Source organism: Kwoniella bestiolae, chromosome 1, assembly GCF_000512585.2.
Source record: "Kwoniella bestiolae CBS 10118 chromosome 1, complete sequence".
Lineage (NCBI taxonomy): Eukaryota > Fungi > Basidiomycota > Tremellomycetes > Tremellales > Cryptococcaceae > Kwoniella > Kwoniella bestiolae.
The window spans coordinates 1,543,288-1,568,959 of NC_089241.1; the positions used below are offsets into that span (position 1 = coordinate 1,543,288).

Sequence of the window (25,672 nt, forward strand, 5' to 3'; positions counted from 1 at the left end):
ATTTTGCTTCGTCTTCTTCTCAATGAAACATCAGGATCCCACACGAGCCGACAAAACCTCGGTGTATAACTCATAATTTGTATAAGCAACAAGGGAGATAGGAAATAGAGTTTGCGCTAAAATGTCCAACATACCTGCGTGAACAAAGAGGCCAGTCGCCTTTGCCAACGACAATACTTATGTACGATCCGCCCACGGTTCTTCGCCCTCGGTTGTCTGCCCTCTCATCCCGTTGGCTTTTCCTCCGGGAGTACATAGGAAGACGAGACGTTCCTTATCTGACGCTGGAGAGCTCTTGGCGGTAAATCAAGGAATGTGGAAAGACGAAAAATCACGAAGTCTAGCGTGCTCATCAACTGCGAGTGTCAGACGAAGAGACTCATTCCTATTGGTCGTGTCTTGGAAGCTGACAATTCAAAGGATGACAAGTATACCTCAAACGGATGAGCCGCAAATATATAAACGCACAATTGACCATTCTTTCGGAATCCATCACTTAGATCATCAAAAGCTCTGGTAGACTCGGAGACAGAACCGATCGATCATGTCCAAAGCCGAGAATCCAGAGATTCACCCCGTCGAGCTAGCCTCGCAAAGGGAAGAAGCTCTCCTAACCCCCGAAAGTGGGAGTGACAAAGACGAGAAGTTCGATTCGCTCAATTCCTCTTCCTACGAGAAAGCCGGTAATAAAACGTTGGGGTACGATCACGAAGCTGAATTTGGACAAGCAAAGCTCAACGATTTCTTGACGAGGGACGACGAGAATGAGAATCAGTATGATTGGGAGTCTGAGGAGTTCAAGAATATCCCGGAGATAGTTAGGAACACAGTTAGTTTCGAGGACGACCCGACCTTGCCTGTCATTACGTTTAGGTCGGTCGTTCTGTCCGCTCTGTTCTGTACGATTGGGAGTATCGTCTCGCAGATTTCATAGTGAGTCTTGCATCCTCTGTATGTCATTGCTACCCATGAGAGGGGAGAGACTGATGCGTGGTACTTTCAGCTTCAGAACGACCAGTGCACCTTTCCCAGTGTTTTTCGTCATTCTTGCTTCGCATCCTTTGGGCAAATTCATGGCCCGAGTACTGCCTGACTACAAAGTGCCCCTTGGAAGATTCTCGTTCTCTTTAAACCCCGGACCGTTCGGAATTAAGGAGCATGTTAGTAAGTGAACTTCTCAACTTGACTCGTGCGGATCGGGAGGAACACTGCTGAATGTTCTCTCTCTCTCCATAGTCATCGGTATCGCCGCCAACGCAGGAAGTCAAGGGCAATGGGCTAGTGAGTGTGACCATCTCTGCAGGGTGCTTGATATATGCTGACCTCAGAACTCAGCGTTCTTGCCCACGAACGCTGCGTTATACTACAACATCACCATGGAGCCTGCTATCGCCCTGTTCTTCGGATGGGTGAGTAAATGCCACTGAGATATGCGGGGAAATGTCTGCTAATCAAGCTTCGAACGCTAGGGTGCGTCCCTCTTGGGATTCTCTTTCGCTGCTATGGTCCGACCTATCTTGATTGACGATCCTCAATTCCTGTTTCCTTTGTCCCTACAACAAGTCACTGTCTATAGAAGTATCCAAGGAACAACCGAACTGCATCTCGAACGATCCCGAAAACAGATGAAGGTGAGCAACTTCCCTTCTGATGTTATGATTTGACCCTTCGTCAACCAAGCTGCTATGCTGATGAGAGTGTATGGTGAATCAGGTATTCTGGCTAGTATTCCTAGGAATGTTCATCTGGCAATTTTTCCCCGCCTACATATTCCCTTTCACAGCTGCCCTAGCTCCATTATGTTGGTTCGCCTCGAGAAATCATAAAGTCAACTTCATCGGTGCAGGCAGAGGTGGAATGGGTTTATTGAATATCACGTTGGACTGGTCGAATATCACTTCGACCGTCATCACTTATCCATACAGTGTTCAAGTTATTGTATTTGTTTCGTTTGTGATCACCGTAAGTCAGCCCTTTGTGCTATCCGCCTTTGTTAGTATATGTGCTGATGACTCCTGGCTGATGAGGATAGACCTGGATACTCATTCCTATTGCGTACTTTGGTAATTTGTGGGGATCACCTACGTACAATATTATGTCGAATGGAGTCTTCCAGAAGAACGGATCTGCTTATCCCTTCACTGAGCTTTGTACGTGAGACCACGACTTCGTACGGGATGATTTAGGCTAATCCTTCTACAACACCTAGTATATACCGATGCTTCGGGTTCGCAGATCTTCAATCAAACCAAGGTATATCCTTCCACTTAACGTCAGATGCAGCGAGTTGTCGTCACTGATCACAGGATCTTGTTTAGTATGATGAAGTGGGTCTTGCCTATTCGGGTGGTCAGTACCTCTGGGAGATCTTCATGGTAAGTCATCTTACAAGAACGATGAAAACTTCAAGCTGACATTTTACGATGATCAGTGGTATGCTTCATACATCTCATCCTTCGTCTGGTGCGGTCTGTTCCTCGCTCCCAATATCGCACACGTCTGGAGATGCTGGCGGTCAAGAAAGGCAGCACATAACGATAGGTTGAGTAAACTGATCCAACAATATCCGGGATTGACTTGGTGGTGAGCTTGCCGATCAAACACTTTCTATGTGGAGTAAACTGAGTTCCAATGCTTTCAGGGAATGGGTCCTTCTCACTTTGATACCCTTCTTCATGCTCCTCGGTGTGATTGTGACCAAGAAGCTGTACATGTCGACTTGGACATACTTCGTGGCGCTGGGTTTTGGAGCTGCTGCGATGTTGCCTATGAGTTTAATATATGCTGTCTCTGGATATCCTATGAAGGTTGGGTTTTTCAATGAACTCATTTATGGATGTGAGTCTTCATCATACCGTATGATTGTCAATGGAGGACATAGCGCTGATCATGCTTCATACCCACAGATATGATCGATGCCAAGGGATCTTCCCGTCATCCGTTGGGCCAACTTGCTTATCGAATTATTTCGGGTAATGTATGGTACGATGCTAGAACCGTTCTTGAAGATCAGAAGGTGAGCTCTTCTATCCTCGATATCTTCCTCTTTACATGGACACCGGGCTTACAATCGACGTTAGATCGGCCACTACTTCCACATCCCACCCAGGATGGTAGTAGGTATCCAGATCCTCGCAAACATGTTGGCCTTACCAGTAAACTACGGCGTGATGAGATGGGTCATCGCCTCCAAATTCGACTATGTCAGCGGGAAGATACCTGATCCAGCGGGCCAATGGACAGGACAAGAATTCAAGAGTTATAATACCGCCGGTGTACAATATGCTTTGGTCGGACCGAAAAGGCTGTTCGCTTCGAGCGTATTCCAACCTGTTACTTATGGTTTTGTGTGAGTTCACAGTACATTCTTCGACTTCGCCACCGTGCTTTGAGCTGATTGAGGGCAACTGGGCTTGTATAGTGCTGGAGCTGTCGCACCATTAATCATTTGGCTATTACACAAGAAATTCCCTAAAGTCAGATTCGATCTTTGGAACACTACCATCTTCTTCTCGGGAGCTGCTACCTTCCATGGTAATTTAAGTACTGGTCCCTTCACAACGTTCATCATTGGAACAGTGTGGAATTTCTACTTGTTCAGATATAAGAGGAAGTTCTGGAATATGTATGCTTATATTGTGAGTTGCTTCTCAGTCCTGGCTTATTCGAGCAAGGGTTGTAGCTAATTGTGAGCTGTCCCTTTACCTACACAGACCGGAGCTGCTGGTAGGTCTTGTGTATTTTACGCTCCGCCCTTTAGTTGCCTGTTTATTGATATCATGATATAGCCGATACCGGATTCAATTTCAATCTGTTATTCATCTTCTTGTTTTTGGGAACAACAGGTAAGCAGTTATCCTCACATTTACTCAAAGTCCAAGGCACTAAAATCAGTGTCTCCTTCCCTAGGTGCCGTCATGCCTCACTGGTGGGGCAATAACAAAGATTCCATTGAACGATGTTTCGCTCTGAAGAAGTAAGTTTGACTGGTGTCTTGTTATGCGTAAGACACTCTGGAGTGTTGGTTGGGTTTTCAAGGTGTCGTGTGGAGGTAGGTTGTAGTTGCAATTGCTCTATCGGATTCTGGATTTTTACGACAGTATGAGGATGCATGATGCTTAGATGTGCTCTAGTGTGGGTGAACCGAGGTGGATTTCACCAGCAAAAACTACAGCATTCGACATTCCCATGTGGTCCCCCAACATGGTACTGCTCGAACGATATGAAGCTTGTCTTCGCAGAGCGTACGGGATGCGGAACTTTCTTCATTCAATGACCGTAGATGAAAGTGATAAGGTTCTACTGCGAGTGTCTTGCAGCAATCCAATATGAAAGACAATAGACTGCTCCTTCATGATGCTAGGCATGCCCATTGAGAAGCGCTCGTACTGTCGGCAGGCTCGCGGCCTGCTTGAGCCCCAACCCCACAAAACATTGGCGGTCGGCAGACCACCTCCTGCCGGACTTTGGAATGGTCCTTCCCATGGTATGGCTACAGACTATGACGTTTATGGCACCATGATAGCCGGTATCGCCATCGATTAGATTAACGTGAAAATCGATCCAATCTCATAACTGTTACCGGATCTATCACCTCCACTTTCAAGGTACATGAATCAAATGAAGCACCTCCCGTCGGTTCAGCAGTCTAGCTTCTTGAAGTAGACTTCGAGAATTACTCAAGCTGTGAGTGGTGGTACAGACCGGAAGAAGAGTCAGACACCGTAAATTGTGGAAGAGCGATCATGAGGTATCGTTGTCCGGATGACCCGAACCCTGTCAAATGAGGCCATGAGCCGGTCTATGGGTAGAGAGATCGTAAACAAGCGGTTCTGCGATAGGCAATTATCTGATTACTGGCTGCGAGACCGGGATGGAATATACAGTAAGATCGGGTTAGGCTTGATCACATTCCGCAAGTAATATGTGGATGACCCGTAAGCAGGTTTACATGTTGGGGACATGTACTCAAACTCCTTCCGAGGGCTGATATTAGCCCCTGTAAGCGTCATTTCTCCCCATGGTGGATCGCGGGGATCGCGTTAAATGACGAATATGAACACCATCCCATCCGTAACGATGACAACAAACAAGTCCACGCACGGTAAAGTAATGCGTGATGTTGCATCGATCGATCGATTGAGATACATCTGATAAACATCGGTGACAACATTCGATTTTGACGGGCCGGTAATCTTGGATTCTATGAGGTGATCATCGAATTTGCTGTAACCTGATCCCTGGAATTTTGAGGACTTTTAGCGTGGATTCCAGCGAAAACGGTATGTCAACATGCGGTACGCGATCGTGGGATGAACCGACGTGACGAACATTAGATTTTGTGGAGTCTCCAGGCGATCTCGATCTTTGAGTTTGTTCTCAAAATCTCGGTTTTTTATCGATTTTATCGATTTTCACGATTTCGATCTTTGAGTGATTGCACAATTTTAAGGGTCGAATGGCTGACTACTAGTATTGAGACTTCCGATCCGGTTCTAAAACTCACCGTGGACTCTGGATCACGTAGTACTGGGGGTTGTTTCATTACTCAATGCAGATCAGATCGATCTAAACTCCCCTCCTTCTGGCTGGTGTTTGTGAAACTAAATCCACCAGATCACCTCATCTGATCCACATCTGTCGTCATTCCCTCCTTACCAGATCATCTGAATAGTTAGCCATGACGTAGATGTAGATGACGCATGGTTGACTCAACCAGACGAATAGGGAAGACACACAAACAAGTCAATCTCCCATTCAGACCAGATTTCGTCTATAAATACCGCTTGTTTTCTCGTCTTCTGAGTATCGTTTTTCTCATCCAAACAACTTCTCACTACACACAACAACACAAACAACCAACCAATCAATCAATATGTCTACCTACAAGCCTTCCGAAGTGAGTCCAGTATCCCATTGTGGCACCCCTTCCCCCCTGCCTTCAACCCTTTTTTCGACTTGGAACTTGTTTCTGACCCATTCTTCCACACTTCCAGCACGACGGTCTCAAGCAAGATGGTACTCCCGATAAGAGAGTCTCCAGCGAGCACGGCTTCGGCGGATCGTAAGTCTCTCGAAACATTCATAGGCGACTTCTGCTGACTCGAAAACCCCTTAGTGATGGTCCTGATCCCCACGTTGAAGGTCAAAAGGGTGGTGCTGCATCTGGAACCGACAACTACAAGCCCTCCGAGCACGGGGGTTTGAAGAAGGACGGAACTGAGGACGCTCGTACTAGATCCGATCATGGATTCGGCGGATCGTAAGTCCTTTTTCGTCCCAACCATCTTAGCCCAGGTTAGACTAACTTGATTGATTTACAGTGACGGACCCGACCCCCACGTCGAGGGTCAAAAGGGTGGTTCCAAGTAAGCTATCACCAGCTTGCACACTCTTAGTATCTATCTATAGTCGATTTTTTTGTAGCAGTAGTTTGAAGTAGAAATGTGAATGTAAGAAATGAAAGAAGACATCTTTGACTGCTGCATTCTCGAAACAATCAGTTGTGTCTTGTAGGTCGGACTTAATTAGTATCGTTCTGTATTTTGGTATCAAGACAACGGTTTAGTGTACAGAGACTCCCCTGTATTCAGCTCATGTCTTGAATTCGTGTATTTTACTGCTTTGAGTTGCTGCGTTGAGTTGGGTCTTTGTGCGGACAAGGCCAGAAAGCCGTCAAATCAAGATCGGCCAAATGTTAACCGGCATGTTCACTCGCTTAGTCTGTCCGCAACATTACGCAGACTTCCAATCTAGGGAGCTCTGCTTCTAAACCTGCAATACGGGTATGTAACAACATGAGTGATGCATAGGCCGTTGGTGCATAATGGTTTGTAGAATGGTTGAACGGTCATGAAAGGTACATACCACCAAGTGCCACCAATGGAGGGTTGGGTTACCTGCCTCCGACTAGGTTGGGTGGGTATGTGTATATGGTTGACGTCAACCCTTGTGTACAATAGGTATATGATGACTACCAACACAGTCAACTATCCACTACTGTAACACTGACAGTCGTGTCAACTTGGACTCATCCTCGCTATACACTATACATATATATATATACAGCACCATCGTCCAACCTTTCGTTCTTCTTTCCCTCTTTCCATCACTTTCCATACATCACGCCCAACATGCCCAACATGCCCAACATGCCCAATCGACCCTTCCTCACCAAACAACAAGTCGCCAAGGTCGATGCGCTTGAGAAGGCATATACCACTCAAGATGGTTCCTACAACTTCGCCTGTAGTGGTATCTACCCTCCTCATGCTGTAGCCCTCGATAAGCTAGCCTTGTACTACCAAAAACCATCGGACACAAGAACTAGAGGATCGATAAAGTGAGTCTATCTCCAGTGACACAGATAGATTGACTCGACTGTTGTCAACAGATCCGTCACTTTCCCTCTTACCGCTGAGACAGCCAAAGACATCTACAACGCCGGCGAACCATCACCATTCGGTCGAGGAAGTGAATTGGTCTACGATCAAACGTACAGACAAGCTCACGAGCTCAAACCTCCCCATTTCGCACTCACCAACGATCTTCTCTCCGCTTCCGGTCTTCTCGCACTTCTCGCCAAGAAGCTTGATTACGAGGTCCCACTCGAAGGAAGGATCAATAAGCTCAATGCATACACTGAAGGAGGGTTTTTCAAAACTCACAAAGAGTAAGTAACCGAAGCCCCATCCGCTTAGATATTCATTCAGGTTGAGCTGACGTTATCATCCCAGCACACCACAAAGTCAAGATCACATTGGCACACTCATGATCTGCCTTCCCAGCCCATTCAGCGGCGGTGCGCTTGTTATCCGTCAAAATGGTTCTTCCATCACCTTTGATTGGGGCAAGCAGACCGAAGATGGGTCATTCGCTTGGGGTTTCTTGTATTCCGATTGCGAACATGAGATCCTCCCTGTTACATCCGGCACCCGAATCACCATCGCCTACGATATCTTCCTCGGCAAGAATGGTAACGATTTCAAGCAGTCCACTTTCGACACTCGACTCATACCCATCATGAAAGCGTTCAAGGAGATTCTCAAACCTGAATTCTTGCCCAGCGGCGGATCACTTGCATTTGGTCTGACCCATGGATATCCAATGAGCTATGGAACACAGGAAGCAGGATTGACGGCTCGTCTCAAGACTTCCGATGCTGTTCTCATGGCAGCTATCAACAAGCTTTATTTAAGATGGGACTATTTCGGTGTATATGACTATGATAGAGATGTTTACAATGATGATGATGATGATACAGCCGCAAAGGTGGACCTGAAAGCGAAGGTACGTGGTTCCCATGAGTTTGCTCAAGTCCGCAAAGAGGCTGATACATAGGATTTTGCTGGTTATAGAAGAATGATACGACATACCGTGATGATATCTGGATTGCGGATGACTTCTTCGCATTCGAAGGTGAATATGTTGGCGATAGTGAGGGACCCGAACTCGAGAGGGATCTGGATTTGATCTGAATTACCCTTCCCGGGTCATACGCGATCAGAAACTCTTTTGTATCTTATGGAAATGAAGTGAGAATTTAGCTCATGGGACACATGATAGGTGCTGCGCTAACTCATCACCTTGCTTACCCCTAGCCTCAAAGTGACACGGTATATTGTGCCGTGGCGATTAGAGTGGATATCCCTCCAGCTGAGGAAAGGAATTAGTCAACCTGTCAGAGCGTTCTCTTATGTCTGATGAAGAGATGAACACCAACTCGTTCTGCGGGGGAGGAACCACGTGTTGATACAGGACTGAGAAAAGGGTACTTTTGAATGATCTCTTGTATCTTGATGTTGTTATGTGCCTATGATGACGTGAGGCTCTCCTCAAGATTGCCGAGTCATGCAAGAGAGGGTGAAGGAAAGATGAGATAGCAGATGTCACCTTATTGTGTATGATGTGTTCAATCGGATCTGAAGGCGGAAATACTGCACGAGAGGTGCCACTTCAAGCCCAAAAATAGAAAAAGCAAAAAAAATTAGTAAAAAAATCCGAAAGTACACAAATCCCACTCAACATATCCACCTATATCCTCATTTATTTCTCATTTATCCATTATCCATCAAGCATCCCGTTCAATGGAAAACCCTTCCAGAAATGCTTCCATTATAGCAGACCAGTTGTACAATGGTATCGTTCCCCATATCCTCCTCCCGCGGCTCTGCATCAAGAGACCATTCACCCGCCATCACACCCGGAAGTCCAGGTCCATCACGTCTATCCAAATCCGACGTAGCAAATTACCTCAGCTTTGCGTCCCATTTAACTCTAGACCCGCGGGAGGAACACGACCTAGCATGGAAGCTATCTCACCCCATTAGATCTCGAAAGGATGAGGCTCCGACCATCATACAACCAGAACCCGGAGCAGGAGCAGGAGTTGACCTAGCGGATGTAGAATTGGAGAACGAAGTGGAGCATCAATCCACATCGCCTGACAAACCTAGACGCGTAGATGGACCTTCATTTGCACCGACGTATCAGGATGATCAGAGATTGATACATCAGAACAAGAAGAGGAAACGGGATGTGGGCGAAGATAAGGAAAGAGATGGTGTTAGATGGCCCATCTCGATTAAGGAATTGGATAAACAGAATCAGAAAAATGGGGGTACACAGGTGGATTCATTGGAAGATACGATCAAGTCGTTCGTCATTTCGTATATACGTTCGAACGGACTCAAGTCATCTTACTCCACCAACAAACATGATAGTGTTGAAGGGGAAGAATCATTATCGAATGGAATACTTGATCCGGACTTAGAGCAGGAGATCGAATCGACCTTATCTGATGATCTCTTCAACTCAGCGAAGGATTTCTTGAATAGGTTGTTGGTGAACCTTGCCATACTTAGACCTGCGGATATAGGGAAGAAGAGGAGACAGATGGGTACGATTGATTGGATGGGGGTTTTAGGGGCTGCCAGTTTGGATAAGGACTTTCAACCGTGAGTACTCAGTCATCATTTGCATATTGCTCGATAACGGTAGAATCGTAGAAGGCTTTGCTGATCTTATGATGATTCACAGGCTTACAAGAAGTGCAAATGAGAGATTGAGGGAGATGTATAAAGCGGATGAACATGATCGTGAGTCGTACAGCTACTGTGATCTTTACGCCCATCTCTTCAACAAGTGCTGACGGGGAACTCGCATCACGTTCAGTACACACCCACCGCTTGAACATTCTGAACCCTTCCAAAGCAACTACCGATGACACTCTACTTGACAGTCTATATTCCACGGTCTTACCGAGAAAGAATCTTGCAATCCGTCCTCATCAGTCCCAACAAGGTGTGTCCCCGTTTCTTTCATCCTTAGTGCATTGACACGTACTCCTAAGGCCTCCTCTTGTGACTTCACTGGTGTGATCCTTGTTTGTCCCGCTTTCGTCTACAGGTCCTTACTCCATTCCGTCCATTCCTCTCGTCTACATTGTAACCCGCTTACCGTCATATCGCCTCTCTTGTCCCCTCCCCCTCCCTTTCAACTTCCCATTCTTCTCCCCTATCCCCCACGTCGCCTCTGCCCGTCCTTCGATCCGTCTCACCCCGCTTTTACCGCCTTTCCTCCTGGTTCCTGCCCCGTCCACCTTCTTTTCGCTGATCCCACTCCACCATTCCACCATTCCCTCCCACCCCTTTCACTTTATGTCTGTCAACACGTCCCTGCCCTCTCACATCCGTCACCTTTGGGACTTCTTCGTTTATTCTACCCTTATCTGTCCCTTTGATTTTGTACCGCCCCGCCTTCCCTTTATCTCTCGACCCCACTTTTCCTCCAGGCTCTCTTCCACCTCTCGCTTCCATCTTCCGGTCACCTTCCCACCAATAAACTCCGACTTCTCCACCGTCGATATACGTCTGAGAACCATGAAAAGCAGATAACAAGTATACCACTGACACTGATAACCCTTTTAGAGCTAGAGAAGCGAGCAGAAAAGCGACGTATGAAAGAAGAATCCCGAATTGCCAAGCAATCGACCCGTACGCAACCCTTGAATGGTTCATCGACAAAAACAAAACGCAAAAAGAAACAGAAACAGAAATAACGATCTCTCTCACTCTCACTCAATGACCAAACGACATGTAAATCCAAGCGTTGTACCTTATACCATCACTGTAGTATCATGCATATGAGTTACTTCTATACATCCTCTATTTACCATCCATATAGTACAACCATTCGTTACTAATATACCTGTATATTCATTACTGATCGTCATCTCGTTCGTTGTATCTCATTACAGTTCACCCCAATACCGCCCCTCATTTTCAAACCTTATGACCTGTTTCCACGTCTCTACACCGACTGATCTCTTGGTCTTCCTCGTTGCATATCGTAATGCCGAGCTTCTTATCAAATCGGGATGCCATTTTGTCATGGTTTTCTCTTCTTCTTTTTGTCCTTCAATAAGGGTATTATCATTCTGGACATCCATCTCCATCTTATCCAAATCCACCTCTTTCCCCTTCCCCTTCCCCTTCCTATCTTTCATCTTCTGCTTTTTCACAGCAAGTTCCCGCTGTTTCCTATGCCATTCAAATACGTCCGCCGAAACACCCAGCCTCGGCCTCCCCAGCCCTACTTTCCCATTGTTCGCAGGTAATTTCTTTCTCACCGTCAACTGCATCCCACCATCCTCAGACGCAGAGGGAACGATAAACCTCCCGAGACCATCTTTCTCCCTCCCCTCGTCTCCTTCCGAGGGCACGGTCGAGGGGAATATACTCCCCGAGAACGTCCCGGTGGAATCGTACGATATCGCTTCTCCACATGAGGGGAAGAACGGCACTTCGTCTTCATCTCGGAAGGGCAAGATTGGACCTTTCAACTTCCTAAATGTCAGTTGACTTGGAGTCCTTCCTCTTGATTGAGAGGTGGGAGGGGGAGGGGATTCATCGAAGATGTATCGAGGTATTGAAGGGATTGGCCGGGACGGAGGCGAAGGTGTACGTGTTTTGGGCAAGGACTTGGTCCGAGGTAAGACTGGTAGGTGGGAGATCGTATATGCTGGTAAGGTGATGTTGGGTAATGGTGGTGGTGCGTGGGGACGGAGTTTCATGAATAGTTTGGGATTCGATAAGGACCCAGACCATGGTCCGGGATGTTTTCTTGTATCTTGTGTATGTAGAGTGGTGGTTGATAGTCCATATCCTACGATCTGCTTGTATAGTCGTTCGTTACAACCTAATCAAACGGTTTAGGTCAAGTCAGCATCAACAAACAGCTACAACACCTTGCTAAGACAAGATACCAACCTTTGTAAGGACAACGTAGTCCAACTTGTAGATGATCGACCTCGATATGTCGGCCCAGTTCGTCGATATCGTATCCATCGTATTTACAGTTCCCCCATGGGCATTTGTATCTCGGTTGATATTGATATTGCAGGAAGTACTAGATATCAACGTCAGTATATAGCATCTAACCTATGATACATATGTATGCATACTGCTCAACTTACATTATCGTCATCGCCAGTTCGATTTTGAGTTCGATCTTGATGCATATCTATCATCGTTTGAACATGTCGTTCAACGTGCTGTACAAGTCAACCACCCGTCAGTGAGATACTCGTAATGTTGAAAAGTCAACCGCGTCTAACCTTTTTTAATATATCGTAATTGCCCAACACGGCATTACATACCCCATCGCCGGTCTTGATCCGACAGGTATAACTTCTGATCTGCTCTCTTGCGCTCTTGAGGATTTGTGCCTCTTCCAATCTCATCTGCGGTGTATCCGCACCAGCTCCACCATCAAGGAAGGAATCATATGTCCCACCCAAGGATCCAGGGAGGAAAGGTGGAGTCGCGTACCCCTGTTGCGGTCTAATGCGAGACGGTCCAGCTTCGGCGTTATTCGCGATCGTACCGTTTATCCACCCATTGAACGATACCGCCTTTTTCGAGGGTTGGAGAGTCCTGTATTCCCTGGTTGATATTGATGGAGGGATGATGGTGAACTCCGGCTCGTCTGCCATGGGAAATAGGGTATCTTGCATGGTGAGTGCGGATCCCGGTCGGGCGGCAGCGGCAGCGGGATATGCGGGAAATATGCGGCGGATGGATGAGAGGTGCTGGGAAGTGGAAGGCAACGCGGTGCGATGCGATTTCGGTGTTGGTATCGGTATCGGTATTGGACCTGCTCCGAAGAGTCAGTCAAGTTATTTAACTAAACTAGAAGGAAAAAGAGGAAAAGAGAACAATGCTGATGATGTCTACCTTTATACTCGGATTGGAGGAGGACGCAGCGCAACGTGATATATCGAATAATTACCTAATGTGGTAAAAATGAAACCAATCAAGTTGAATCAACTGTGTGTGCTTTGTCCCTGTGATCCAGATTCAGGGTAAAGGACAGCTGTGTGTGTGTATCTCTGGTTGAAAGTCAAGATGCAAGTTGTAATTGAGCTGTTCATACATGTCATACAACATGATATCTATTCAACTAATTAATCTTCTACCTATATATATAACCCTTCCATCACACCGCATCAGTCCAGCACGCTCAAAATACAGGTGCATCCTTCAAAAACACTCTACCTTCCTCAGCTAATACCCATTTAGCAACCGTGTTGGCAGCAGCTACAACGGCAGATTTCGACAGTTGAGGTGATACACTGAGGTACAACTCAAACGGTTTCGTCAACTAGTAATCGATCTCACGTCAGCGAAACGAAACATTCATAATGTGTGTTGATTACCGTTTACTTACCCATGCTAGACACGCTTCATGCTCTGTACGTATATATACGAGCTTATAAGTCTGCGTCTGACCAGATCGCGCATGGACGATATCGTGTAGTTTTTGATACAGTGTGATTAGACTGCAAAATAAACATAGCATATGAGCTCTATTGCACAACTCTGATCATATGGTCATGCGGATCACTTACCGCTTCCTATCTATACTGTCTTCAGTATAGGGACCTTCCCACTCAGGTTGTGTAATTTGAATATGCGTCCTGGATTTGTATATGAAATGGCGCAGACCCGGACATCCGATCGCAGCTATCATTCAACCCGATTCCAAATTCAGTCTCGATCGGCAATACAGAGAGCGAGTACTCACAAACCGTATAAGGATGGAGAGGAATTGATTCAGAAATCTTCGTCAAAGTCTTATCATGCTTCAATTTCTATGCCGACTACATTAGCCACGAACCACACCGGGGGAACATGGTATATAATCTCACCTCAAGAACGATACTCTTCCACCCCCTCAAATCCTCAAACGCTTCTCTATCCGCACTGACAAATACCAGCCCCACATCCTCAGTCACATAGCTTATGTACGCGTGAACGAATCCTGCAGGATTGAATTTGGGGAAACATATAGGTAACCAGGTTTCGGACGAGCGGAGGGTCGAGGATGATGCGAGGGTGTTGAGGAGGAGGTGAAGGTCTGTGATGGATGTTAGCACAAGACCTGTTTCGTGCCAGTTGTTACCGACGATGACTGAGGCGAAGCAACCAACTCACCAGATGGGTGGACAGCATGTTTCCTTGGTCTTAGTAGCGTGACAATTCGTCCATCCCCGATGAGCAGGACGTACAGCAGGTCCTGTCAGCAACAATCACCTCGTACCTCAGCATTGTTCACAGTTGTATATTGGGATTGAATACTCACATTGAATTTGCTAGGCGGCATCAGCGCAGCACCGGCCATATCCCTCGTAGCAGGGTTCATCCGTAACGGCTGCAAGGTCGAGGTGAGATAGCTGAAATCGAACTGCGATCTATCGATGAGTTTGTTCAAGAACGTCTCGGTGCCTATCAAACGTAGACGTGAGATATGTTATCAGTGTTTGTCGAGTAGGGCATCGCTGTTCTGTTCATAACAAATTAAACATACCTTCTAATAATCTAGATAAATCGAAATTGCTTCTCCGCTGGAACATCCTCGATAATTGGGTAGAAGAGATTACGGAAAGTATATGCAGATGGATATATTCGAGGTGAGAGCGGAGCTGGGAGTCCAGACGCACGTAAGCTACATCCGCTCCTGACCATTTTAAGAAGGGCAAAGGGAACTTGAACTTACAACATGCTCAGGTTCGCCCCAATCGCTAACGGCGAAAAGATATAGCGGCGGTTTGAGCAGAAACCCTATCCTAGTCCGACCTTTTATAATGCACCTGGAATGAGAAGGTCATTCAGCTTGGGGTATCGGTTTAGTGACGGTGCTGTGGGATCAACTAATTTGACTCACCTGATCTTATCGTCCTCTTCCTGAAAGATCGAAATTAACGTAGAAGCTATAGCCATGAGCTCCGTAATATTGTCTTGGGAAGAGTTATAATGGCTATACACGGTAAGATACGTCAGCGGAGCAAGTACTATGCCCCACCAAGAGAACACAGGACAGGACAAGCAAGGGGGTTCAAAAAGTGGACTTTGACATGCGAGCTGAACACTGGTTTACCAGCATTGGTAAGGACGTAATACCTCCTGGGGGTATAGCGGGTAATACCTACATGCAAACAGGGGAAAATCAGCTTCATGATTGATTAGGGGTTGGGCCCATCTCAAGATATTATACGTTGAGACTCACCGCTAGCCGTGTCTTCAAGGACATGCGGATCATCTTTCGTGTCTACCCATTTACATCAGTATACAATGTAGTAGCAGGCAGATAGTTCCAGCAAAAGACGCACCTTTCATATGAGTCTTCAGTGACTCCTTCTCATCTCTCTGTCCACCATTCTGTTTCCCCGAAGCTGTAGAAACTGTCCCCCTGCTCACCAGATCCCTCAATCCCTTCCGTACGTCCCCCGTCGAAACACTCATCTCACCTTCGACACCTTGGCCTTCATCTACATCCTTCTGCCTCTCTTTACCCTTCCTAGAGCTTGACGGGGTAGCGCTTCCACTCCCATGGGTACTCTTGTCGACCGATAACCCGTCGAGATCCCTAATAAGTGCCGAAGTGGGTGTTCCCCCAGAGGAAGGCAGACCCTCGAACAAAGACCTAGAGGAAGACGCAACCGTAGCAGTCGTTATACTACTTGATGCTCTAGACCTCAACGCAAGAGTTCCATAAGGGTTCAGTAGTCCATTTGCATTCCGTAATTTTGTGGGTGTCGAGGGAGTTGACCTGTTACCGGACAAGACGTTGGGGTTAGAGTGAGCTCTCCGACGTGGACTTATTCCGCTCGTTGATGGAGGTGAGAGGTGGGCGTTGGCTGTTGAGGTTATTGAGAGCTGGGAGGTGGTGCGTGAAGGTGTGGGTGGGAATGAAAGTGGGGAGGTTAGGGATGAGGTGGAGAGGTCCAGTCGGGTGGGAGATGTCGGTGAAGAAGATGAAGGTGAAGGTGACATCGCTTTGGCCGATTACCAGGACACTAAGCTTGAGGGTCAAGGAGTGGAGTACACTGTCGCGATATTCTGCTCTTGGCTTTTCATACACGCTATTCAGATCAAGATGGAGAAGGAGATGGTATGGACGGATAGAGATGAATTCTCAATTCTCAATTATCAATGCACGCGTTAAATGTCATCACTTCGTCTGCGAACGAGTAAAGTGGAGGTGATCTCAAAGTACAAACACTGAGGGATCATCCAAATTGCAACAAAATTCATCTTCATATGCTTTCAGATCATGCATTGTCTACCAATGTAACGTCATATTTACATCTTGTACGACCTCCCTGGTACTCTTCTATAACCTAACAAGTGGAACAGACCGTTGTGTATTGAGCAACTGCTCCAAACCACTTATGCCTCTTGTCCTGCAATCAATCTTTCACCTTTCAGGATGGCTAATATCGCATTAATATCAAGTGCATTAGCTCACTGACAAGATATCATGTGAACAAGAGGAAGAGAAAGACTCACCACCAGGCTTAGCTTCAAAACCTGTACCGAACTCGCAATCTTTGATCTGGCTCTTCTCGCCTATTCGTCCATTTGAGCAGATAATGGTATTTTCGATTCGTGCACTGTTCATGGGAGAGACACTGTTCAGCACAATGTACACCAGACGTAGCCTAGTTGAATGTTAGGTACGATCTGACTCACTTCTCCTCAACAGTGACGAAATCCCATAACACACATCCCGTCAACTTCGCCCCCTTCCCAATATTACAGTGTCTCCCAATAATGCACTTCTTGATCGAAGCCTTTTCTCCCACCCTCGTTCCCTCGCCTATCAAACTATCAGGGGAGATCTGAGACTGAGGTGAAATGGCGGGCAACGTGCCCGTAGCATCCTCAAGGGACGATTGGATCTGTTTATTCTGAGAGATATTCGAATTGTTCGTCCCCCCCGTCGAAGATGATAGAGATTTGAGGAATCGTCTATTCAATTCCCAATAACCTGCCAGGCTGTTCGCCCTGATCAAGTAGTCTGGTTCATATTGCGGGATATTCTTATCCTTATTTTGTTTACCCTTGTGTTGTTGGGTTGGTTCGGCTGGAGGAGGTTGAGGAGCAGTAATTAGAAGTTTACATTTCCAACCTATCACATCTTTTTTGATGGACGCTTTGACGTCTTCCTCCGGGTCGATGACCATGCTATTCTGCATTGAGTCGATCTGAGAGCCTGATCGTGAGGTCGAGCGAGGGATGGTGGGTGGTAATGGTGTGTGATCCGATGTAGGGGAAGAGCCGGGAGAGAGAGTGGAGTAAGGAGAGGAAGATGGGTTGGTTGAAGTTGATCGGGCGAGGGCAGCGGCGAAAGGGTCTTTCTTTGGTGGATTGAGGACTATGAGATCACCATCAGGCATCAGCGTCAGAACGCTTGTGTTGAGTGGCTCCATCTGAGATCGCCGGGGAAGGCTTCACTCACTAGGCGCCCATCTCCTTCCTAAGCCCTTCTGCCATCCACCTTTGATCAACCACGGTATCACCTGTTCCCTCATACTGTCCAAGTCCTTGGACCGACGAGTAGACAATAGATCAAGGACAGTACGACGTAGCACGTATATGTGAGCATCGGAGAGTCGAGTTGTGAGTGATAGTGTGGGGTGGCTACGAGAACATGTTTCATCAGTCTTGATCGACAGATGCGCCATGTGCAGGCATGGCAGAGCGAACATACGAGCTAATCAATGCCATCCTAAGTTCCAAATCATCTTCCATACCTTCCAGCGGTTGAATCAATAACAACTCGCTAGTCTCCTTGTCAAGAGCGACTAGTACTTTCTCTTCCCCTGAGCACGCATATGTGTTAGCTGGGGGTTCACTCAGTGAGTACTATAGCTCGACGTACCATCTTTGACAGACTCGGTAGGCTCGTAGAACACCGAAGTAAGGACCGCATCAGGCGACGAGCGATGTTTGTCCAATATTGAAGTGAGAGATAGCGATGTGGGCGGTGATAGGTCGCAAGGAAGCAGGACGAAGTCGGACTATCAATAAACGATCACCAATCAATCAGTCTCGTCCAATGGCAATTGATGGAATCAAGATTGCCCCGTCGGTGACCTCGAGAAAATGGGAAACGGTACCTACCCTAATCCAATTTTTGAACCTCCTCAACAACCTCGCTGTCCCTTCCCTACCACCACCCACGTCACTCTCATCATCCCCCTCATCGTCCTTCTCTCCCTCGGTGGTGCGTTTCATATCTATCCTGGCCTTCGGGTGGGTAGCCATCGAGTAATGTTCGGTGACATGCTCTGCTACCGAGGTGTAAAATGTCGGAGGAACTATAATGAGGACGTCTAAGTTGCCAACAAGACCAGAAAGATCAGCATCGTCAACCCCAAATTTCTAACCTGTGTGAGTACGTGAGTAATACTGTACGGTAATGCTACACATACCTCTCAAACCAGCTGCCAATACCCAATCAACAACTGAATTTATGATAGGGACATTTCCAATGGGCAATAACGCTTTCGAGACGACGTTTGTACCTTGATTGAGGGGGTATAAGCTGTAAATGTAGAGTATCAGTGCCAAATAAGTCTTGCAACAACCTGTCTGTCATGTATTCTCATATATGTCTGAGAAGGGCAGGTAATGATTGACGGATGGCAATGGAGAAACCAGCAACTCACTTCTCTCCATACCCTACCAAGATGACAGCCATGAAATCCTGATTATCGACCGCACGTCGCTTGGACGGTCCTCGAGATTGGTCGAACAGTATATTACTTGACATCCTGGATGGTGGATAGCGCACAAGCTTAGGAGTGAGCTCGTGTGATGATCTGAGGTTGAGGTTATGATTGAACAGTAAGTAGTCATATATGTTGAACGAAAACAAAAAGATGATAACTCTTGTTAAACGAGTCGTTCACACATTTTTGGATCAATAGTGGTGATAGTGGGGCACCTCAACAGCGATTCTCTTCCTTACCGTACAAAGCAAAGCATAATGACTGTGCACAATACTGTACATGCATGGATCAATCTGCTACCTGGACTGATGGCATGCTAGCATAGGTATACAGACTAGAGGGCGAGAGGTATTGAACAGATTCAGAAAAAAAGAAAATATACATCATCAGGCATTCTACAACAGACTACAACGATAGAAGTATAGAAACAGTTTCAACACTGTGTCTCTGGGCGAACGATCGAAATGAGAAACGTCCTATAAACCATAACAGTCAGCTGCCATTCTCTATACCAGACTTGAAAGATCAATAGCGGAGATAGAAAAGCAAGATTCAGAAATCGATGAATATCAACTGTGCCTTCACCCCGCCTACTTTTGTACACCGAGACGTTTATCACTTGTTTAAGGTGAATGGGATCAGGAGTCTGTCCGCCCATCGAAAGATATCATCATGATGTTTGTGTGTGCGGGAAAGGAATATCCGAAGAAAAAGAGAAGGAGAATAGTAACTTACAGTAAGGAAGACTTGGTTTGAAGATGGGTTGATGGGTCAGTATGGCTATCGTAGGTCTGATAAGATGAGATCATCGAATCAGCGGGAAGCTCTTCTTTCTATAAGGAGTAGGCAAGTAGACAAGAAAGAAGAGGTAGTAGTGGAACGCTCAGTCAAGGCTGAAATTGTCTCGCCAATCACGATGTAATCGTCGGCGAATGAGGTAAAGTATGGTAAGATGTTTTATCTTCATCGCGTGTGGTGTGGGTCTGGAGGGTAGCAAGGAGAGAAGAAATCCACAGAGATAGGTATAGCATGGAAAGAAGACTTACCAATATGTGATCAATACAGTAAGACAATAAACATGGTTGAACACTGAGGAAAGCACGGACCACGTTCATACTACCTGATCACTCAACGTCAGCTATACTCCCACCCTATCTTGCTATAACGATAGACAGGAAGTATCGAAGTAATCAGGTCATGTGTAAAGATAGTCCTCTAGCTGATCCGGTCCTACCCGGTGCACGACAATTCCTTTGAACAACCACCCACAAAGACGAACCTAACTAGAGGTTCGTAATTGCGAGGAAATGTCCAAAAAAAGTCTTTAGGAGTTGGATTGTTATGAGTCATCCGGAATGAGAGGGTGTGACGGTTTGAATGACAAGATAAAAAAGGGTGACGAATGGGATAGGATAACTCACTGTTACATATGTCTGTTGAGGGAGAAGAGAATGAGAAAACAAACAAGTTGATCGAGGTTGAAAATCATTCCAGAGGAAGGTAACAGAGCAAAGTTTGGCTTCTATCGGAAATAGTGACGTGGATATAGCACCCGAGACAAGGGTGATAAGAACAATCCCGCCAATCCTCTATACCCTTAAACGTGGTAAATGTCAAAAGTCGAAAGCGTCACCGTCACCATGTCATCCAATTCCTGCATTCCTGCAATTCCTACATTCCATAAACTTCTTTTCTGCTTCACTCTCCTGCTTCTGACCTCTGCTTTATATAACATTAGAGGAGTAAAAGGTAGTCATCATGTCAAGAAGAGGTCCTCAACCAAGCTTCATCAGCAAATCCAAATTCGATATCCTAGGTGATGACATAGACCACGAAGAGGAAGAAGAAGAGGAGGAGGAGATAGAAGAGGTTCCAGCGTGAGTCATGTACACTTCGCTATGGCAATATCAGCTCACACATTCCATGCATCTTGCTCAGGTCCGCTCCTACCGAGTCTGCCGAACCCCCCGCTGCTCCTCTCTCCAAATCTGCTAGAAAGAGATTAGCAAGATTAGCTTCGAAATCTGCTGAAAGCGTCACTGCAGTCGTTGATGCTAGTAAAGAAACTGTCGTCAATGCTGCTGAGAGTATACCTGTGCCCACTCTATCACAAAACGGTGACTCCACACCTCAAGCACCAAAGCAGGAAGAAGCTATTCAACCGCCTTCGGCGTTGAAAGAGGAATCCAAAGTAAATGGTATTCAGCAACCCGCTCCATCAGCTTCGATACCCACTCAACCCGAGAAGAAAGAAGAAGACGCCTCGAAACCCTTACTCCCCTCTGAGAAAGAGAAGACCCCTTCCGTCAAAGCCTCGACCTCAGGCGTCCCTTCAACAACCAAATTTCATCCAACCTTACCTGAAACTCTACCTCAACCCAGCGGTGACAAGCTTCCCTCCAATAGGAAGAGAAAGCAACCTCAGGATTTCGAACCCTCCGGTCCTGGGAATGCATCTACACCTACCAGCCCATCAAAGTTGGGAGTCAAGTTCGAAGATGGTGTTGCTCCTGGAGAAGGTAAGGAGGGTGAGAAGATTATCACACCTCCGCCTAAAGTCGTTGTTAAGAAGGATAGGAACGCTATTGAGAGGACTGTTTGGACTTTTATCATGATTGGTGGCTTTATTGGTGAGGTGGTTTTCTCTCTTGCTCACAAATCGACATGAGGGTAAACTGATTGGTTTCCATAGCTCTGCTGTGTATGGGTCACCCATATATGATTTTATTGGTTATGCTCTGTCAGATGTTGGTTTACAAGGAGGTTACTGCGCTGTTCGACTTGAGGGATCGTACGTCCTTTTGACTATTCTATTGACAAAAGATACGAACTTACATACATGACTTGACAGACGGAGCAAACAAAGTGGAAGTTCCTGCTGGCGAGAAAGGTGATAAATGGAGTAAGACACTTAATTGGTGAGTGATTCAGCTAATCGCCGTGAATATGTTTAGTTGAAGCGCAGTGAAATTGATAATTCTCCCACAGGTACTTCTTCGTCGTCTGCAACTACTTCCTGTACGGCGAATCAATCATCTACTACTTCAAGCACATCGTCTTTGTAGACGCATACATGATCCCTTTCGCGAGGAATCATAGATTCATCAGTTTCATGCTTTACGTTGTTGGTGAGTTTCCCATCGCATGGTTGCGGATACCCTTGGATCAGCTCAACTCATGTCGACTGTTCATAGGTTTCGTCGGCTTCGTTGGCAATTTGCAAAGACAATATCTCCGACAACAATTCGCCCTTTTCTGCTGGGTACACATTTCTTTGTTGCTGATCGTTGTCTCGAGGTAAGTCCAATATCTGTAAATCGTGAGGAAATCGACTAATCGCGAATTTGGATAGTCACTTCATCGTCAACAACATTCTCGAAGGATTGATCTGGTTCTTCGTTCCTGCTTCTTTAGTCATTTGCAACGATGTCATGGCATACGTTTGTGGTAAGTTAGATAAGTGGATCGTATCAGGCGGTAGCAGCATCTGACGGTCCCTACTCAATGATAGGTAAACTGTTCGGTCGAACTCAGCTTATCAAGCTCTCCCCTAAGAAGACCGTCGAAGGTTTCGTGGGGGCTTTCCTATGTACCCTTCTTTTTGGTCTTGCGGTAAGTCAGCTAAATTTAGTGCTGAAGGTAAAATCATCCTTTAGCTGACGAAATCGTTCAGTGGGGTACCTTCTTCATGAGATTCCCATACATGATCTGTCCCGCTCGTGATCTAGGAACCAACGTCCTCTCCCAAGTCACATGCAGACCTAATCCTGTTTTCGTATGGAGAGACTTTGAATTCACCGGAGCTGCCAGGCAAATTATCTCTACTGTTGTAAGTTTTGATTTACGTGCTTATGCCTACATAGCTTATTAATCATCGATGGTATAGCTCGGCCACGAACCACCTTCAATCCCTTACGCCCCCTTCCAAATCCATGTCTTGGTGATGGCTACCTTCGCATCTCTCGTAGCTCCCTTTGGTGGATTCTTTGCCTCTGGATTCAAGAGGGCTTTCAACATCAAAGACTTTGGGCACAGTATCCCCGGACACGGTGGTATGACTGATCGAATGGACTGCCAGTGAGTCATCTGCCTCGCAACAACCACGAAGTTTGAAGAACAGATGCTAATGAAATGCTTGACAGATTCATGATGGGTCTATTCTCATATGTCTACTACAGCTCGCTCATCAGAGTAAGTTAGCTGTACAAGTGCAAACGGACACTGATAGCTGATTTCTTGGGTTATTCGATCAGATTCAATACGTCACCGTCGGATCGATCATGCAAACTGTCGTGACATCCTTGACAGCTGGAGAACAATTGGAATTGTTGGCTGACTTGAAAAGGTTCTTGGAGGGCCAAGGGGTAAAGGCGTAGACGAATGCCTTTGCAGCGATATGCAAAGACGAGAGGGAAGCTAGCTATGTGGTCTGCAGTAGATAGGAAATGATAGTCGAATGAGTCATACATGCATAAAACATAATAGCATCTTGCTTGAGAGTGTGTACCTTGCATTATGCAGCATTCCTAATAGCCATAACTGTTGAGACCAAGTTACTCACCCCTCCCTCGTGGTCGTGTGCATGTGAGCGAGTGAGTGAGCTCCTAAATTGAAAAGAAAAAGTCCGGTCTGGAAGTGGTATGTGCTAGTAAATCCGTACCGGACTAAAGTGCCGATTGATCCGATCAGGGAATCAAACGGAAAAAACACCAGAAGTATAGAAAGACGTCACACTTGGTTGTCTGCCATTTATTGCGATAGACCAAGCTATACTACTGATACTCGAACATCTTCACATTACATCTGTGCATGGTTGTCATATCCGAACATAGTACCATACACACCACACACCACTCTACTCTACCGACAAGTAACAAAGATGACCGCTACAGATTTCAAACCTGCTGCTGAGGAACGACCGGATTTGACTATCCCTACGCAGGAGCCTGATCCGGTATTGATTGTCGTTATGGTGGGTTTGCTCTGTCCTGATCCGTATTCGTTATATGGAAATACAAGGCTGATGAATTCGATTGTGGCATGTGATGTAGGGTCCTGCTTCGTGGTGAGTTCGGGCTCATGTATCTATATTCCACGAGATATCAGAGATATCAATATCATCCTATATTCCATATCCCATTAGAACATACAATGTCCAATGTACGACCGAAACAAAGCCAAGCTAATATTTCCCGCCCACCCACCCACCCACCCAGCGGAAAATCGACCGTCGGCACCGACCTAGCCTCCGCCCTCTCCATCCCATTCATAGACGGTGACTCCCTCCACCCCGCATCAAACATCGCAAAAATGACTGGCGGTATCCCCCTGACCGATGACGATCGTTTACCATGGCTCGCCTTGATCCGTTCGACGGCGGAGCGAAAATGCAAGGAAGAGTGGGAGAAGCATCAGGGGGATTTCAGGCAGTTCGAAGCTCATGGTATTGGACGGGCGGGGATCGTCATTGCTTGTAGTGCTTTGAAGAAGTGGTATAGGGATATACTTAGGGGGGAGATTGAGGCGAGACCGCCGCCTGAACATGATTTGGTGGGTTTGGTTTTCTTTGTGAAGTGAGGAGACGGGGTTTGAGTGGGTCGATTGTGGGAGAAAAGGAGGAGGCGACAAGAAGGGGAGAGAGAAGAAATGGCGCGTGTACAGTAGAGATGGATGCAGTCCAAAGCGAGGACGAACAAGGAGGAGAAGGGGAGGGAACCCATTCTGACGAAAGGGCCAGTCCAAGGGAGATATGGGAGGAGTGAAATGTGTAAAGATGAGCAGCATTCTACATGGGATATAGCTGACTTTTCTTCTTCCCTCTACCCTACACAGCCCCCTTCCCACTCAGTAGCCAACGCAGAGCACAAAGTCTCCGCGCCCGCCACGACCGCCCTCCGAACCTACTTTGTATACTGCGAAGGATCCCCCGAATTACTCGCGCAGCGAATCGCTCAGCGCAAATCGCATTTCATGGGTAGCTCAATGTTGGCTTCTCAATTGGCGACGCTTGAAGATCCGAATGGAGAGAAGGGGGTCGTCAGCGTTGATATTTCGCTGAGTCCGGAGGCGGTGGCTAAGCAGGCTGTGGAGAAGGTTAGGGTGTTGTTTGGGTATAAATAGGTGGGGCTCAAGATGGTCATCCGAGGGAGTGCAGGCGTAAGCCTTCAATACTCATTCGGGTCCAGAGATGGGATAAGAAGGATTGTGGAGATGGTTTGATTGGTCCTCGCTTTTCCGTCCGTTGATCATGTTCATTAGATTATATACGGGTTACGAATGTTCCTCTGGCATGTATCGTTATTATTGTTGCCTCCGTCGCAACGGCATCGCTTTGTTCCCGCAATACTTTGGCCGTATCAAAGTGTGAGACCTGCACAGAAGACGGATTACTCAGTCTCACCAGGCAAAGAGAACCACATTCCACATATCATCCATTTCGACATGGAGTTTAATTTTCATATCATGTTGAATTACAATGACTGTTAGATACATCTGTGTTGTGCTGCGCTGTGTTGCATTGCGTTGAAGCAAGAGCCCAGTTTCCTTCATGACTATGTCTTTGTATTTTCCCATTCATTTGAGTAGTTCGTTCAC

General features: G+C 46.5%; 10 protein-coding genes and 1 non-coding gene across 11 annotated transcripts; 7 read left to right on the forward strand and 4 right to left on the reverse strand.

The window, feature by feature from the left end:
• Positions 1-544: 544 nt before the first annotated feature.
• I302_100591 (OPT family small oligopeptide transporter) lies at positions 545-3,980 on the forward strand (the record flags this gene model as incomplete). Its single annotated transcript, XM_019190606.1, has 17 exons — positions 545-933; positions 1,004-1,164; positions 1,237-1,281; positions 1,336-1,409; positions 1,470-1,631; positions 1,714-1,962; positions 2,033-2,150; positions 2,210-2,253; positions 2,319-2,375; positions 2,432-2,583; positions 2,642-2,838; positions 2,907-3,016; positions 3,081-3,349; positions 3,422-3,638; positions 3,714-3,726; positions 3,789-3,845; positions 3,910-3,980. The coding sequence occupies 17 exons, from the start codon at positions 545-547 to the stop codon at positions 3,978-3,980; spliced, it is 2,385 nt and encodes a 794-aa protein (XP_019047354.1).
• A 186-nt stretch (positions 3,981-4,166) lies between these two features.
• On the reverse strand, positions 4,167-4,281 carry I302_100592. The gene has a single exon (XR_002022026.2). It is a non-coding gene; the product is annotated as a 5S ribosomal RNA (ribosomal RNA).
• A 1,594-nt stretch (positions 4,282-5,875) lies between these two features.
• I302_100593 (uncharacterized protein) lies at positions 5,876-6,372 on the forward strand (the record flags this gene model as incomplete). The annotated part of the gene is made up of 4 exons (XM_019190607.1): positions 5,876-5,899; positions 5,997-6,064; positions 6,119-6,262; positions 6,324-6,372. 4 exons carry the CDS (start codon positions 5,876-5,878, stop codon positions 6,370-6,372), a joined length of 285 nt encoding a protein of 94 aa, XP_019047355.1.
• A 761-nt stretch (positions 6,373-7,133) lies between these two features.
• On the forward strand, positions 7,134-8,477 carry I302_100594 (uncharacterized protein; the record flags this gene model as incomplete). The annotated part of the gene is made up of 4 exons (XM_019190608.1): positions 7,134-7,342; positions 7,394-7,672; positions 7,737-8,289; positions 8,358-8,477. The coding sequence occupies 4 exons, from the start codon at positions 7,134-7,136 to the stop codon at positions 8,475-8,477; spliced, it is 1,161 nt and encodes a 386-aa protein (XP_019047356.1).
• A 658-nt stretch (positions 8,478-9,135) lies between these two features.
• Positions 9,136-9,960, forward strand: I302_100595 (uncharacterized protein; the record flags this gene model as incomplete). Its single annotated transcript, XM_019190609.1, has 1 exon — positions 9,136-9,960. One exon carries the CDS (start codon positions 9,136-9,138, stop codon positions 9,958-9,960), a length of 825 nt encoding a protein of 274 aa, XP_019047357.1.
• Positions 9,961-10,024: 64 nt separating this feature from the next.
• I302_100596 (uncharacterized protein) lies at positions 10,025-11,059 on the forward strand (the record flags this gene model as incomplete). The annotated part of the gene is made up of 3 exons (XM_065869107.1): positions 10,025-10,097; positions 10,174-10,302; positions 10,929-11,059. 3 exons carry the CDS (start codon positions 10,025-10,027, stop codon positions 11,057-11,059), a joined length of 333 nt encoding a protein of 110 aa, XP_065725179.1.
• A 192-nt stretch (positions 11,060-11,251) lies between these two features.
• I302_100597 (uncharacterized protein) lies at positions 11,252-13,015 on the reverse strand (the record flags this gene model as incomplete). The annotated part of the gene is made up of 4 exons (XM_065869108.1): positions 11,252-12,198; positions 12,270-12,408; positions 12,476-12,553; positions 12,617-13,015. 4 exons carry the CDS (start codon positions 13,013-13,015, stop codon positions 11,252-11,254), a joined length of 1,563 nt encoding a protein of 520 aa, XP_065725180.1.
• A 506-nt stretch (positions 13,016-13,521) lies between these two features.
• Positions 13,522-16,334, reverse strand: I302_100598 (uncharacterized protein; the record flags this gene model as incomplete). Its single annotated transcript, XM_019190611.1, has 13 exons — positions 13,522-13,662; positions 13,729-13,840; positions 13,910-14,024; positions 14,086-14,152; positions 14,210-14,418; positions 14,496-14,577; positions 14,644-14,786; positions 14,869-14,983; positions 15,058-15,151; positions 15,226-15,318; positions 15,375-15,486; positions 15,568-15,609; positions 15,671-16,334. 13 exons carry the CDS (start codon positions 16,332-16,334, stop codon positions 13,522-13,524), a joined length of 1,989 nt encoding a protein of 662 aa, XP_019047359.1.
• A 396-nt stretch (positions 16,335-16,730) lies between these two features.
• On the reverse strand, positions 16,731-19,119 carry I302_100599 (uncharacterized protein; the record flags this gene model as incomplete). Its single annotated transcript, XM_019190612.1, has 9 exons — positions 16,731-16,774; positions 16,851-16,954; positions 17,034-17,718; positions 17,803-17,984; positions 18,055-18,166; positions 18,226-18,364; positions 18,468-18,679; positions 18,779-18,891; positions 19,016-19,119. The coding sequence occupies 9 exons, from the start codon at positions 19,117-19,119 to the stop codon at positions 16,731-16,733; spliced, it is 1,695 nt and encodes a 564-aa protein (XP_019047360.1).
• Positions 19,120-20,836: 1,717 nt separating this feature from the next.
• On the forward strand, positions 20,837-23,454 carry I302_100600 (uncharacterized protein; the record flags this gene model as incomplete). Its single annotated transcript, XM_019190613.1, has 12 exons — positions 20,837-20,955; positions 21,017-21,708; positions 21,771-21,869; positions 21,930-21,996; positions 22,067-22,206; positions 22,273-22,375; positions 22,431-22,525; positions 22,590-22,690; positions 22,752-22,907; positions 22,965-23,155; positions 23,221-23,269; positions 23,332-23,454. 12 exons carry the CDS (start codon positions 20,837-20,839, stop codon positions 23,452-23,454), a joined length of 1,935 nt encoding a protein of 644 aa, XP_019047361.1.
• A 775-nt stretch (positions 23,455-24,229) lies between these two features.
• I302_100601 (uncharacterized protein) lies at positions 24,230-25,198 on the forward strand (the record flags this gene model as incomplete). Its single annotated transcript, XM_019190614.1, has 2 exons — positions 24,230-24,628; positions 24,911-25,198. The coding sequence occupies 2 exons, from the start codon at positions 24,230-24,232 to the stop codon at positions 25,196-25,198; spliced, it is 687 nt and encodes a 228-aa protein (XP_019047362.1).
• Positions 25,199-25,672: the final 474 nt, after the last annotated feature.